This window comes from Idiotropiscis lumnitzeri, chromosome 3, assembly GCF_059441095.1.
Source record: "Idiotropiscis lumnitzeri isolate Australia: NSW breed Sydney's pygmy pipehorse chromosome 3, RoL_Ilum_1.0, whole genome shotgun sequence".
In the NCBI taxonomy this organism is placed as follows: Eukaryota; Metazoa; Chordata; class Actinopteri; order Syngnathiformes; family Syngnathidae; genus Idiotropiscis; species Idiotropiscis lumnitzeri.
Window position 1 is genome coordinate 6,300,843 of NC_142393.1, and position 14,586 is coordinate 6,315,428.

The 14,586-nt window shown below is 38.7% G+C and overlaps 1 protein-coding gene across 4 annotated transcripts in view; it reads right to left on the reverse strand.

Annotated features, from left to right (window-relative positions):
• LOC148339631 (voltage-gated inwardly rectifying potassium channel KCNH7-like) overlaps nucleotides 1–6,604 on the reverse strand; it is a 32,776-nt gene extending 26,172 nt beyond the window's left edge. For all 4 annotated transcript variants that reach the window (XM_088291919.1, XM_088291918.1, XM_088291917.1 and 1 more), the window contains exons 1-2: nucleotides 6,283–6,604; nucleotides 4,902–5,132 (exon numbers count right to left, since the gene is read on the reverse strand). In XM_088291919.1, the coding sequence (XP_088148045.1) occupies nucleotides 4,902–5,132; nucleotides 6,283–6,358 (307 nt within the window). In that variant the 5' untranslated portion in view covers nucleotides 6,359–6,604. The remainder of the gene's footprint in view (nucleotides 1–4,901; nucleotides 5,133–6,282) is intronic.
• Nucleotides 6,605–14,586: the final 7,982 nt, after the last annotated feature.

A 14,586-nucleotide genomic window follows, 5' to 3' on the forward strand; every position in this document is an offset into this window, starting at 1 on the left:
GGACAGTCCTTAATGTTGAAACCAGGCAACAAAAGTGAGCAGACCCTCAAATCAAACTGTCCGCATTGTGGCGCTGATATAATATTTTTGAAAAATTTGGCAGTTGTACCAAGACTAAATATTATCTACGTATCGTTCTATCCATGATACTGACGATGACGACAGCCTGTCAGTACCGGAACAATACACAAGAATTCACTTTTCACATGTGCTCATATGTGCTGTACAATATTCATTTTTAAAAGGATGACATATGTGCTTGGTGGCGTGGCTCAGTGCGACCTCTATAAAAGTGGGTCATAGCATAATGTGGGCCCCAGGGGAGAACCCTCGGCTCTACTTAACAAAACTTTCCTTTGGATTTTTTATGTTTTTATTTATTTTTTTAATTTCCTAAACCGGCTTCAATGAGAGGCTCATGTCGAATGTCAATATTTTTTGTATCGTTTTCCCATGTACGACTCAAGAAGTTCTGCAATGCATATTCACTTGTAAGACGAGCATTTCTAGAAGCCCCTCGCAGTCAAATCAGGCTGCAAGTGTACTGTCGACAGGAGGTTATTTATAGCGCACTGCCGCAACTCAGACAGCAGCTCTTTTCTAGAGGATCAGAGCATTCTGGACGCACATTCATTAGAAATGGACAATGTTTTTTTTTCCACACAACTATTCTAGTATTCATTCCAGAAAAATACAAATTATTTTGTGCACCAAGATAATAAATCAAGTGCTTCAGCTGACTTCAGCCAGCAAATGGTTGATTTATGCATCGGGGAGCCTCGGCTCTGCTGGGCCAAGCAGTATGATAGCGCCAATCGTACATCACTGTCACCAGGATTGGAAGAAGACATTAATAAGTCATATTCAGTCTGCTGATATGAAGAGGGAGGAAGATGCTTTTGATGAATGAATTCCCTATTTGACCAATTGAAGAAAAAAAATACGAATAAAAAAGATAATGGTGTTTATTGTTTGTATTTATTCTTGATTGGTAATAAAATGACAACCGCACCTCGTACTAAAATGATCAATGTTTGATTTTGCATTGAAAGATGAAGATCTCGGTGAGGGTTTTCTCTAGATATGCCGATTTCCTCCCACACCCTAAAAAGTCCGAATTTGATTTATCTATAGTGCCCGAATGATAAAAACGAAGAAATCCGTCCTTGGTAGTTGTCGTCAATCTTTTATGATCGCAATAAAGATGGTAGGAAATATAGGTTGTTTTAAAGATATAACAATATATACATAAGTGTTCATTCTACAGTCAGTCATTAAAGTCATGAAAAATGTTCAATTGTCCATTAATAATGCAAATTGGAGTTTCCAAATTAGGCAAAGTGAAAGTGAATGCAGAAATAATGACACTACAGAGATGTGCAAAAATAATGAGCGTGTTTTGTTTGGCACTCAAAAGACAAAAAAAAAAAAAATGAAATGAAATCCAGCTCTTGAGGAATGTATTTGTGCAGGTACAATTACGTGGTTTGGAAAAAAAACCAAAAAAAAAATAACTTGATTTAATACTGCACTGAAAATATTTCAAAGTTAGTGATTAAGACTTGTTTAGAAATATAATGTTATGCAGAAAAATGTAAGAGTTGAAATGCAACATCCTGATGACACATTTCACGCAATCAATTATTGACGAAATGAGAACTCTTGAGTATGTCATCCAGTTTCAGTTTCATTTGATTTCATTTCCACTATCAATAATTAAGACCGTGCAGCTCAGCGTGCATTTGCGAGCAGGCCAAAGTGCAGCACGCACATCCCCTGTATTGGTGTGCTGTTCAACATCAAGGTTCGACTTTGCAAACTTCAAACGACCTTTTTTTTTTTTTTTTTTTTTAGAATAGCAGCTGCCTCCTCTGTGATGTCCTCCGATGACTTTCATTGTTGTTTACTTATTGTAGATTTGTCAAGATTTGTGTAAATCTTTAAACAACCCTACAGTCAAGTATTATAAGGATTATTCTTCACCTCCTTCAGCATTCTGTGCTGTGCTCTTGAACACATCTTTGTGGGATGGCCGCTCTTAGGGAAAGTTGCAAGAGTACTAAACTTTTGTTTTCGTTCATAGACAATCTGGCCGACCTTGGACGGATGAACATCAAGTCTTTTAAAGATACTTGTGTAAATCCTCAAATGTATTTATTTAGAAAAATACAATTATACAAAAAAGAATATAAATATTAAATCACACCGTTTACTTGTTTCAAACATTGGTTAAACAAAAAAAAAAAAATCATGTGACATATAATTTAAAGAGTATGTAAAATGAATTCAGTGACTTTTTCACCAAGTCAGTTTCCCTGATATTTTGGCAAAAACTACGCCCAAAGATGCATGAGTGGCCACTCCTTGCGCTATAAAAAAAAAAAATGAATCCCTTCATTTGTGTCAGCGACTATTTGGTTCAATTACAAATTACTTCACTCAAATTCCTAGGAATTTGAATTTTGAAATTTGAATTTTTCTATACTACAGAGTGCAGTCAGTTAGCTAGCTAGCTAGCTAGCTAGCAATACACACACCCAGAAAATGCATCTTCACTTGGATGGCACAATTTAATGAACAGTTCAGTGTCACTGTTTAAAAATACTACCATAAATGTTGTGTTTATTCAGGCTACCACAAAATTTTGAAGAGTCACTCAGTAGACAACACGACACACCGACACAACACCAAGCGAGGCGATGACACATGAGATGAAGCCTGTTAGCCTGGTGGGTCACGACTCTCATCACCGCATAGAAAAAGGGATATATTGGAGCCACTAGAGACTTTAAATGGATATATTTTCACGGTTAAAACATAGGGATATTTAGGCATGAGAAAGATGCTAGACGTATGAACGTATTTGATTGACAGTTGAGTGTGGTGTGGTTTCAGCGAAAAAAAAGCACACATGCTCATGGGAAAGGGTTTCATTTTTTTTTTTTGATTTATTCAAATTTGGCAGGCTTGTTCACAACACTCTTCTCCGTGGTATGTCAAACTCAGAAGACATTTTCCCTTTCCAGAGACTACAAAGCAAAGCAATTAGAGCCATACAGATTTGTAAGTGCGCTGAATGATGGGGAAAAAGCAATTAATTTAGGAATTGCCACCCTCATAATAACACCACATTGCAAACTCCATTAAGTTTGCCACAAAATCAATCATTTAGACCCGAAGGTTAGACCGTGACGGGTCCAAATTCTCTGCCGTCTTTTCAATTTGAATTTGTCATTGACATAACCTGCGTGCACTGCCATCATTTCATATTTTACCGCCGTTATCAACTTCAAAGACTTGTCACACTGTATACATGTGTTTTGTTCATGTCGCATTGCAACCGCATGTGTAAAGCGATAATACACCAAAGAGCTAATCCGTCCTGATACAAGACTTATATGTAGCACATGCTTGACATTCCTTAGATATACAAGAGCTATGAAGTGTTCCAGTGGGCAGAAGCGAGACAGTGCTTAGAAGACAACTTCTTGTCCCTGGAAATAGTTGCGATAGACAGTGACAAAATGTGTCCAGCTAGAGCAATAATCTGATGTGATTTAACATTTCTAATACTTAAGACATTTCAGCACAGCTCCCTCTGTCGTTTTAAAGTCAGATTAAAAAAAAATATACACTAAATCAAATTGGCAACAAAAATCAATGGAAGTTTAAAGAGACAAAATGGCTGCTTTCTATTTTGACCTCAGCATGTCATACTCCTAAAAATTTGCCCCAAGTGTCAGGAGCATGCACCTCATCCCACAATGGGAAAATTCTGGCTTTTAAAGGAGCAAAATGATAGATAACTCCTTTCAAAATGAACTATAAATGTTCCGAGCACAGGCGGCTGATGGGAGGCAATCAATTAAATGAATGGAATTTGCCATCAGGAGCCATCAACTCAAAGAGGGCACAAGTAGGGCAGGGTAAATCTCTTAACTGGAATCAAGAAACATGATAGAATGTTCTCTGAATACATCATAAAATCTGCTGAGGGAGTGTAATCAATCTCCCTTCAATGTATAACGCGAGGGGATGGAAGGTGGCCCGCGACGCAATGAGCGCCTCATTGAGGAGCGAATGACAAGACCCGAGGGGGGGCGGGGTGCAGGAGCAGGAGCCGTGTCACATAATGGCATTGTGTGTGGGCGTTACTTGATAGATCCAACTTTAAAATAATCGTCATGTGTCCTCGGGAACCATACCAACAAAGGTATTGTTGTAAAATTGATGATTCCAAACGCTATGCTTGATGTCGTTAAATCTAATACGGTGTATGAAGCAAAAGCTACCAGGCAAAGTTCACGTTTTGTATCCGACGAGGGCCACGTGAGGGGTTTTGTTCAGGGTGTTATCTAAAAAGCTGACAACTTGGAGATTTGTTGCCACGTGTGTTCAAATCTACACTGGTCCTCGGCGGGGTTGCATTTGGTCCTTTGTGGGATTTTTTTTTTTTCCACTGGCCAATATGAAGAAATCATCCATCCATCCATCTAAACCGCTGACAAACAAACATTCACACTCACAATCATAGAAAGTATAAATAAAGACGTAAGCATTCCAATGTATTGAGGAAAATGGGTTAACAGCTTTGGATTTCGCTCAAAACGCCACATTGCTTCGGAATAGCATCACAAGCCAACAATGACAAACTTACTTCAACAATCTGCAGCCAAAGGTGGACTCCAAATCCCAAATCAGCGGCGTAAAAAAAACCCGGTTCGAACCGTAAAATCATTTTTTGTTTAAAAAGTGAGAGTAATAATAAGTGTGACAAATTTGTTCGTGGGTGACTTTCAGATGATATTATTAAAAAATAAATAAATAAATAATTCAGACAAACAAAAGGTAGCACCGCATCGTATTTCAATCTTTACACCAAGTCAGTCAAGGTCACTCACCATCCTTGCGTTGGTACATGATCTCCACCTTGCGTTCCTCCGAACCCAGGAGGGCCTGCGCCACTTGGGTGATGGCATACCGGCTCGTGGACTGACCGTGCAGAAAGTCGCACGTGCACGACTTCTGCATGACATCTGGCCTGGAGAAACCGGTCATCTCGCAGAATCCATCGTTGCAGTAGATGATGGCGCAATTTTGTACACAAGCATTGGCGATAATGAATTTCTTATCTGTCAACAAAACGTGCAAGAAGAGTTCATTTGTTGTCAAAACAATAATGTTGATTTCCCAAGTACCAACACCAATTAGTTTTAGGATTGAAAATCAATTTTCCATTAAAGAAACTAATCGTTGTATTGACACTGGAATAAGAATCCAAATAACAAAATTAAAGCAAAATGTGCAATTATGTAAACATTTCATTGTTGTTAGGAAGACTTGTAATCCTAATACACACCTCATCAGGTGCTATATTCAGTGCACTCACACCTGGTGACAATTAAACTCGCTGAAATTAGATAATGAGGGGAGTTCCTTCATGACATTTGGTTGAATGTCTTCAGGAAGTCAACAATGTCATTCAAATGCCTTTTTAATATCGTGACTCCGAGCATTTTTTTGTTTCATTTGGTTTGAGTTCCACTTCTGTTCATCAAGCATTTTGATGAGAATTAGTGAGTTGTCGCAGTATATTTTACTCTCTTAACTATCTTTCAGAAAACTTTCAGAGCCCAAAGCTTTAGAGCCCAGTGCCTTTTTGTGAGTTAATAGTGTTGGTGGTTTCCCAACAAATGACCCCAATTAATAATTTGTTCTGGGGTAAATTCAAAATTAAAAAAAATAATTATAATAAAAAAAAAAAAAGTAGAACTCGTATAGGCTCACTACTGAGTGAAGTATTTCACGGCTATGTGTCTAATAATTTTGGTGATTTTAGTTTACCGCTAGCAAACACTACATATTTCATAAGAGCCATTCAAAGTACAGTATTTCGATTTGTATGCAGTCAACGCCTGGTTGGTACCTGTTTAGAAAGATATTGATGAGAATTATGTATGATAAGGATGATTATGTATTTCAGAAACAGCCTAAATAAATAATTGAAAAAAAAAACATTGAACACTTGTCAGGCTTATAAGGACGAATGAGTTTTCACGTGGGTTGAAACTAAAACAAAAATGTAATTCTTGCACCTGACAGAAGGTCTCGGTCCGCTCAAAAGGGCATGAAAACACATTTTGGATGACAATGAAATCAAGTTAAAGAACAACGAGACTCGTGCTTTATGCTCCTGTGAAATTCATTTTCGGGGCGCAGCATGCAACACGACACGTGCACACGCACACACACGCGCGCGCACACATCATGCACTGTACTCACTTTGTCCTTCGAATTTACGAATTATCACTCCGAGAAATGTATTATGTGGCGCCACGTGACCCCTCCGGACCGGCATGATTCCCTCTCACTTCACCCCCCGAAAAAAAAAAAAAATTCCGTTCCTTTTGTCACCAGTCAGTCATGGTGGTCAGAAAATGAAATAGCCCCCATGATGACGCGGGCGTGACGGGCTTGGCTGTTCGCGTGTATGCGGGAGCCAAGCGCAGACAATAACAATCTCTTCTCATTTCCGAGAGAATCTTTTGTGTCGACGCATAAGTGTACATGCAGTCATAGAACCGCGGTGCATTGTTGGTGTAAACGTGTGATGGGAAGCGAAGGAGGGGGGGGGGGGGGTATCAGTGATGGATGGTCGGAGACAGTGAGGGAGGGAGGGGTGCTTTGTGGGATAAAAAGTGCTGACACTCGAAGGAAGGCGTGGCTTGTGCCAAGCCGTTTTTTTAATGGAGACTTGAGCATTTTGTCCCCACACGTTTTCAAATAGTTCCCAGGTGCGTTAAGCCTTACATGCTAATATCTATCTATCTAACTAGCTAACATCTAGCTAACTACCTACTAGCTATCTAGCTAGCTAGTGATCTGAAGATTAATATTTCGCCAATATTTCAGAGAAAAGTGTGTGTTAAGCCACCCACTTCATTTTACATCCATTTTTTCTACTTTGCCGGTACATTATTTGGTACCTCGACTTCAGGGGTGGTGCTACTTGGTGGCCAGGGATGGTCATAACCACCGCCCGGGTAAAATAAATCTACCCGGTTGTTTAATTCCACACAAAAGAGTAACAGATAACGATAATGAAATACAAAAACAGGTCACTTATTGGGTAGATGATTCTCAACCATTGAGATCATCAGGTATGCCGTGGAAAATTTTCCAATGTCAATTATTTTGGCAAAAATAATATATTTAATTTTCTTACATACATAATATTTATTAATTTATCCTCGCCAACCACATACAAACATTGTAATGATTTTTCACCAGATGACTGAAGGTACATAATTAAGCACTATATTGACTATTTGTGAAATGTTTTGCTAAATAGTGTGCCCTGAATATTCTCCGAATGTGAAATATGAGGCTTGGCTCAATGAAAGCTGTGCAAGCATCAAAACATATTTCAGCACAGCGGACAGCTCTACTTAATTGACCTTCCAGGTCCATTCTGTTGATGGGCTATTAACAGAAGACGGCATGTATTGGATTCCAACCCCATAAATGACCATCAGTGTTGCATTACATTACACAGAGTGCCGATTATATTGCACGCATTTCATCTTGACTTTAGAATCACCATGCAGCAATAGGCGTGCCAAGTTGATAGGTTTAATCATGTAAAGCTATGCTTGTGGATATTATCGTTCACTGCATTTAATCGATCGCAGCTGGACTGCTCTGTTTGCCTTACAAGATGTTTCGCCTCACATCTGAGAAGGCATCAGTTCATACCAACGCAGACCATCCTGAGTTGGTGTGGAAAAGACAAGTACGCTTTAAATTAAAGACACGCCCCCACCACCAGAAATTGTATCATTAATGAGGTCATTAAATCATTCACTGCCAGCCCAGCTATGATGAATATACTTTTGGACGTCTTTTTACGTCAATGGCAGCGAATGTTAATATTCCATGCAGTTGTAAAAAGATAGAGGGTTACCTCTGCAGTCACGTGGATTCCTCTTATTATCCATTCATCCATTTTCCGAGTTGCTTTTTCTTCAGAAGGATGGCGGGCGTGCTGGAGCCTATCCCAGTTGTCGGGATAGGCGGGATACACCCTGGACTGGTTATCAGCCAATCACAGTTTTATTATTTCTGTTTGTTCAAGCTGAACTAATTAACTCCTCAATATATGGACTACCATAATGTTAAAAACAAGACAACAGACATCAGAGAGGATGCCAACGAGGGTTTACCTGAATGATCTCACTTTTTCAGTGACACAGATGGCTTCTGTGGAAAATACAGGCATAGATCAAAGTCTTTTACAACAAGAATTTTTCCAGCCCCATATAGAGACCACAACATTCTTAACCTTTACTGCCAAAGAAAAAGAGACTTCATAATAAATAATTGGATTTTCCTTTGCCTCCATTGTAAGGTGTTAATGATTCTAATTTGGGGTTGGTTTGTCTTGGACGACTGTGGTTGTGAATTGGCACACTATAAATGAAATTGATTTGATTTGCTTTCAATTTGCAATCATTTATGCAGAAAATGTTTAGTTTGGAGGTTTGCTGGCAGGAAGTCAAGAAAATAGAACGTCATTCTCACCTTTCCTTGAGTATGTTCTTGTTATCTTTTGAGAGCTACACGGTTTCATCTGAGCACTCGAGTGAGCTTGGCATCGAGTAGCTGCTTTGTCTTGTCTGTCACACCGGCACGTCTGGCAAGTGCTGCCCACAGATCCTTGTTCATGACCGGGGGTTGTCCGTTTCAAGCACTTTTTGAGGAAGATTAGATTAGTTATGGAGTGTGTTGTTCTTTTTCCTTACATCAAATAACACTTCCCTCGGGCTGGAAATGGACGTGGGAAAATGCAAACTCACAGCTAACGGGTCAAAACCTCCCATAAGTACAGTCGATAAAAGGTCTGCACACCACCGTTTGAAATGCCACGTTTCTGTGATTTAAATAAAATGACAGCAGGATTGATCATTTGGGGGAAAAAAGGCTACCAGTAATAGGACCTGTACCAAAAAAAAACAAAACAAAAATGTGAATCTTTTTGAGAGTTAAAAAATAAATAAATAAATAAAATAAAATAAAAATAAATCTATGTTGCATGTGGTTGTGTTCAGAATTAACCAATCACATTCAAACTTGTTAGGTGAACTCCACCGGAAAATTCAGCTGTTTTTCTGCTTGTCCTGACCTTGTTTATTTTTGTCCTTTGTTTTCAAGGTTTTCTTTTAACACTTAATGCTATTTGAAACTGTTCATAATTGACATTTCCTTGTCTAAAGCCCCGGTTCCAGGTGTAGAAATTGTCCAGCACCAAGATTCGCTGTAGCTATGCTTTTCCTTTTTGGGGATGAGTATTTCTGTATTTTCATCAAATATATCTTGTGGAATTAAAGCCAACGAGAAGATATTTTTCCACAATTGTTTTGGAAGATGTTGTTATGGCCCAAGTAGAGAATTTTTCAAGATCAGATATCACATATATTGTCATGTGAAATAGTTCCAATATATCAATCCACACTGTTTTAGTTTTTCTCCAGCTTGTTGATTTTACGTCAAATGCTAATGGTCAATGAAGGTATTTTTTTTTAACATTAACGTATAATTAGTAATGAGCAAGCCTGCAGCTGCCAGAACTTCTGGCCTTCACCTAATCGAAGAACCCCCCCCCCCTAATGTCTCTCTTGTTGATGCTTTTGTTTCGTTTCCATGCAAGCACCACAGGCTTAAAGAGTCCAGGAGCCACAGTTGCCATGGAAACTGTTGTATACTCTGACCATGAAAACTCCAAAGAAAAATGTGCTGATACTTTTTGACATCAACCTGTTTGGCCATATTACATCGAATGCCACTCAAGATTAATAAGGTTCTTGTTTCGTAGCAGGTCAGTTGAGCTCTGGGGCAAAACATTTTATCTCTTGTCACATACTGTTGAAAATCCGCACATTCAGGGAGGAAATACGAGAAACTTTACAATGATAACCTCTGCACTTCTTTTTTTTGCAGGCTATGATCCAACATATTCCCAGTGCCTGAGGACATGCTAAATCTGGATTCTTCTATGCAGACTCCATCTTTCCAATGCCTTGACAGGGCAATCAATTTAGGAGCTGTTTTACAAGGTTAATTAGCCCACCAATCAATAGGCTGTATTGATTTACACCTAATGACATTGAGAAATCCTCTAAATAAGAAGTGCAAAAATCTGATAAATTTTTAGCCAACTGACATTTTGTAGCTGTGTTTGGTCATGTTGTAGTAGCGCAAAGGCATTGTACACTCCTCTCCAAAAGTATTGGAACAGTTTTACCAATTCTGTTACTTTTGTGGGCAGATAACATTTAGATTTGGTGACAAACGACAAAAAGAAGACAAGAGATAAACCTTTCAGTTGTTATTTCCATCTGGAACTTGCAAGATGTAATGCAATAAAATCTTGGATGTTTTGCAAAAGACATGAATGAATAAGACTTAATATCCAGTTGCAAATCCTTGTGAAACAAAAATACAAGCTATTTTAGCACAGTGTTCATGCTCAAACGTTGAATGTCAGATCGGTGTACAGTAGTAAATACACATTTAAGGAAATCATTTTTTCACTTTTGAGATTTGTATTTTTGACATTGAGGCCTAGTACTTTGCAGCTTGTAAATTTGGGATAATCCCAAGCAGATTCTCATTTTCAAATAAAGCATTTATATTTTTATACCTTGGCTATGATGCCGCCAATTGATAAGAAAAAGCAAATGTAAATCTATGCTGCCCTCTGCTGGCAATACACGAAACACACGCATGTGACGAAATTCTTTTCACAGCATTACTATGAAAAAGAGATGGATTTGATTTTGAACGTTTTAATAGCAACTAAGCAGAACTAAAATGAAAACATGTGGCAAACCTATCAACAACCCGGGCTAGACATACCTCCTCCCCGACAACCTAATATGTCAACCACTTTGTCGAGATGTATTATTTCAACATACTTCCTTGACATTTATGACTACATTCTGATTGGCCACAATTTTAACACTAAAAATTGTAAATAGCCTTGCTTACTCTGGAAAGAAGGTGGAGTAGGCTACACTTTGGACTCGTCACCAGCATATATACAAAAACAAGCACTCACACTGACATTTTCAACTGTGGTCAATTTAAAGACTGCAATTACCTTAAATGCGCGTTTTTAGTGTGTGTGTGTGTGTGGGCCTATGGGCAATTTAGATTCTTCATCTCATTTTGTAATTAATCTCTCATGGTTGATTTTGGAATGTGGGAGGGAGCCGGAACAATTATTGAAAAAAAAAAAAATCAAACGCAAGACCGCAAAAACGGGAACGCCTTACTTAAAGGCTTCAAAATGTCATCAATTTTATAAGGGCTTACTGAAAAATGAGCAATCTTGAAGCTGCTGTTCGCACTTTCGCCAAAAGAGAGCAGTATTTTTGCATAAATGTGAAAATCCGAAACCAGATGCATAAATAGGTGAGATTTATTACAAATAAACATCACCATTATCATTGTCGTTATTATTATTATTTTAAGTGATTTTTTTTTGTTTTTCATTTGGTGAATCAACGGAAAGTGTGCTGAGATATATTAGCAAATGCAATGTCATGACAGATTAATAATCTGTTTTTTCTCGATACTGGTTTATCCAATGTTCTTAATCTCAAATTAATTATGAATCTCTCCTTTTAACCAGAAGTTGAAAAGGTTATCTAAAATGATACATTTCATTTGACCTCCAAATGACGATGCTGGCACATTCTAGAGTCAGTAAACCCATTCGAAAATAGAACCTCACCACTCGAAAATTTTAAAGATTTATTTATTTTTTTTATATCAAATTATTCTTTAATTGTTAAGTTTCATCATAAAGCAAATGTTCATTGTGGTTGTTGCTCAAATTGTAAAATAATCTAAACGGCATCCCTTTCCCCATCATGTTCATTGGATTCACCTTCACATGAAGATTTCCATTCCTGGTGTGTGGGAGTTTTTAGGAAGATCAATAATACATTCATTATTAAGAGATTTGACTAATTATATGATGACGATGCAAGAGTCATGAAAAAGCAAGGGAAAATTCACCTGGTTTCCTCCCCTCCTTCCACTCTCCAGTCCTTGTTTGTGCGTAGAGGGCCACCTGCATCTGTCACACATGAAATCTGTTCTGCGTGAGCCAAGGTTCTTCCTCTTCTTCATTTGATATCACGTGTCGAAACCCTTCTCAAGCGTTCCTATTCCTACGAACAAAATTAAGAACAGGTATTCGACCATAACATGTTACATACACTGACAAAAAATCTGTTGGATTAACATCGTTTAAAAAGTATGGACATTGCTTGCATGCATTAAAATCATATTTCACCAATGTTACTATAGCACACTATTAAATCAAATTAAGAAATTTGTTTTTAGAAGCTTCAACAGATGGCCAACACAATGGCAACAACTTTTACGATGCGGAGCTGCTGGCAGTCAAAGGCTTAAATCTTCATCTCAAACAATCTAAGACCAAGGACAAATAAGACAAATGAGATGAAACCCAAGAGACCGCTCGTGGAAACTCAGCCAAGAGGATTAGACGATTCATACACCTGGATTAAAATCAACTGTCACAAACATTTTCTCCATTAATGAGTCTTTTGTCTATTCCATCAATATTCTCCAGAAAATCATTGAGGCTACCCCACAGCGGTGTTAAATCATAAATGGTCATTTCATCAGAATCGAAATCCAAAAGTCTTTGAGTGCACGTTTCACAAGTAAACTCGACAGCCAGTGAGGAGCGGCGACTCCAGACCATCACCCCTTGTCCACTCGGCTATCTTTCACAGTTTCTCATCACCATGGTGAGAGAGGATAAGGGCCTCATGTCCACCTACACAAGTCTATAAAATTGTATTTATTCAGCTCACATAGCCATATGCAGGCCCTCTCTCTCGCTTCTGGATACTGAAAAGCCAGTGAATGTCTTTGTTTCTTCCAGCCTGCTGTATTGCAACACACACACACACACATCAAAATCTCAAACACATTCATTGCTGTGTGGCCATGATCCTGTTGAGGGTGCAGAAATGTGAGCACATTACGCAAGATACTCGCGACGCTTAATTGGCTTCCCATCCACTTTCATGTTCAATACATATGAGGTGTGTCTGAAAAGTTCTTCTCCGTCAGAAACCGTCGGAGGCTCAGGGCAACGTGAGCAGGCGTGTTGTCATGGTGAACTTGTCCTGCCACATCGCTTGATTCCTCTTACGTACTGAACGAGGCAAATGGCGGAGGATCTTTTTTTTTGGTGATCGCTATGGCTCCCGGGTTCCGGGTATCGGAATTTCCGTTGAGAGGACTCGATCATATATGTAATATAGTAGGAGAAAATTTAATGCATGCGTTTTTTTTCCGGGTGAGGTCATTTCCGTTTGACAGAGGTCTGTCGGTGGGAATACTTCCTGTATTGGGCAGAAACTGGACTATGTGACTTTTGTAGCAAGGACACCGATTGCAAAGAATTATTTATGTCTTTTTTTTGCGTGGTAGCATTTTGACCTGACTCGGTAATCTTCGCACTGTGTGTTCCGATGCTCTTTATCAACTTCTCGTATGCTCAGCCGAGAGGACTGCTGGTCTCTGGATGACCCTGGCCTGACATTTAGAGGTCACGGTGGCGACTTGCTACATGTGCCCGTGTGCGCCTGCAGATGATGAAACGTCCGTAATACGGCTGAGACAAAAATCTCCTCTTTGGAAGAAACTCGACGCGTGAGCAGGCAGCAAAAATAATATGCAGCAGTTTTTGAAAGCGTGTGTGGAATGTCTTGTAAAAAGCGCATCACATTCCTATTGCAAATAATCGCGGTGCTTATTTCGAGTGAAATTGGCCGTGAAAAGAAATGACATAACACGTACCATAAATCTTAAAAAAAAAAAAAAAAAAAAAAAGAATCATCAGGCAACAAATGTGATTTCCAAGTGTAAGTTGTAATTGTGATGTGAGCCTACCTAACAGTTTTGATTTTCTTTCCCTCCCTTTGCCTCCGAGCCAGGCTATGAACTTTGAAAAAGGCAGCAGGGTAAAGCATCCATGAAAACATTGGAGACTAGAGGGAGTAGGGAAATGGATTTTAGCCTGTGGGCTTTCTGGGGATAAAAAAAAAAAAAGCAAAAAGGTTTGCAGGTTTGCGAAAGAGGCGATTTTATCAGGGGCATTTCCAAAAGCCAAATTAAATGTGGGTCACAACGAGAACCGACAAGGCCACCTACCGAGAGGGATTGGGAAAGGTGACAAATGAATCCGAAGTCCGACTGAAATTCCTCTGCGTGAGGTCATGATACCTTTTTCTTCAACAATGAACGCATTTGCTTGTATCTCTCTAACCTCCGCAGCTAGCGCAAGGAAATATCAAAGTACAAATCATTTCTTGCTGCCATTGAGTTTATTTTTTTACCTTTATCCATCCCATTTAAACTTGTACATTCTACTACTATTCCACTTAAAAAAAAAACGAACGAAATCACAAAAATTGAAAGACATTTTTAAGAAAAATACTTTTTTTTATATAATCAAAAACTAAATGAAACTGCATCTTG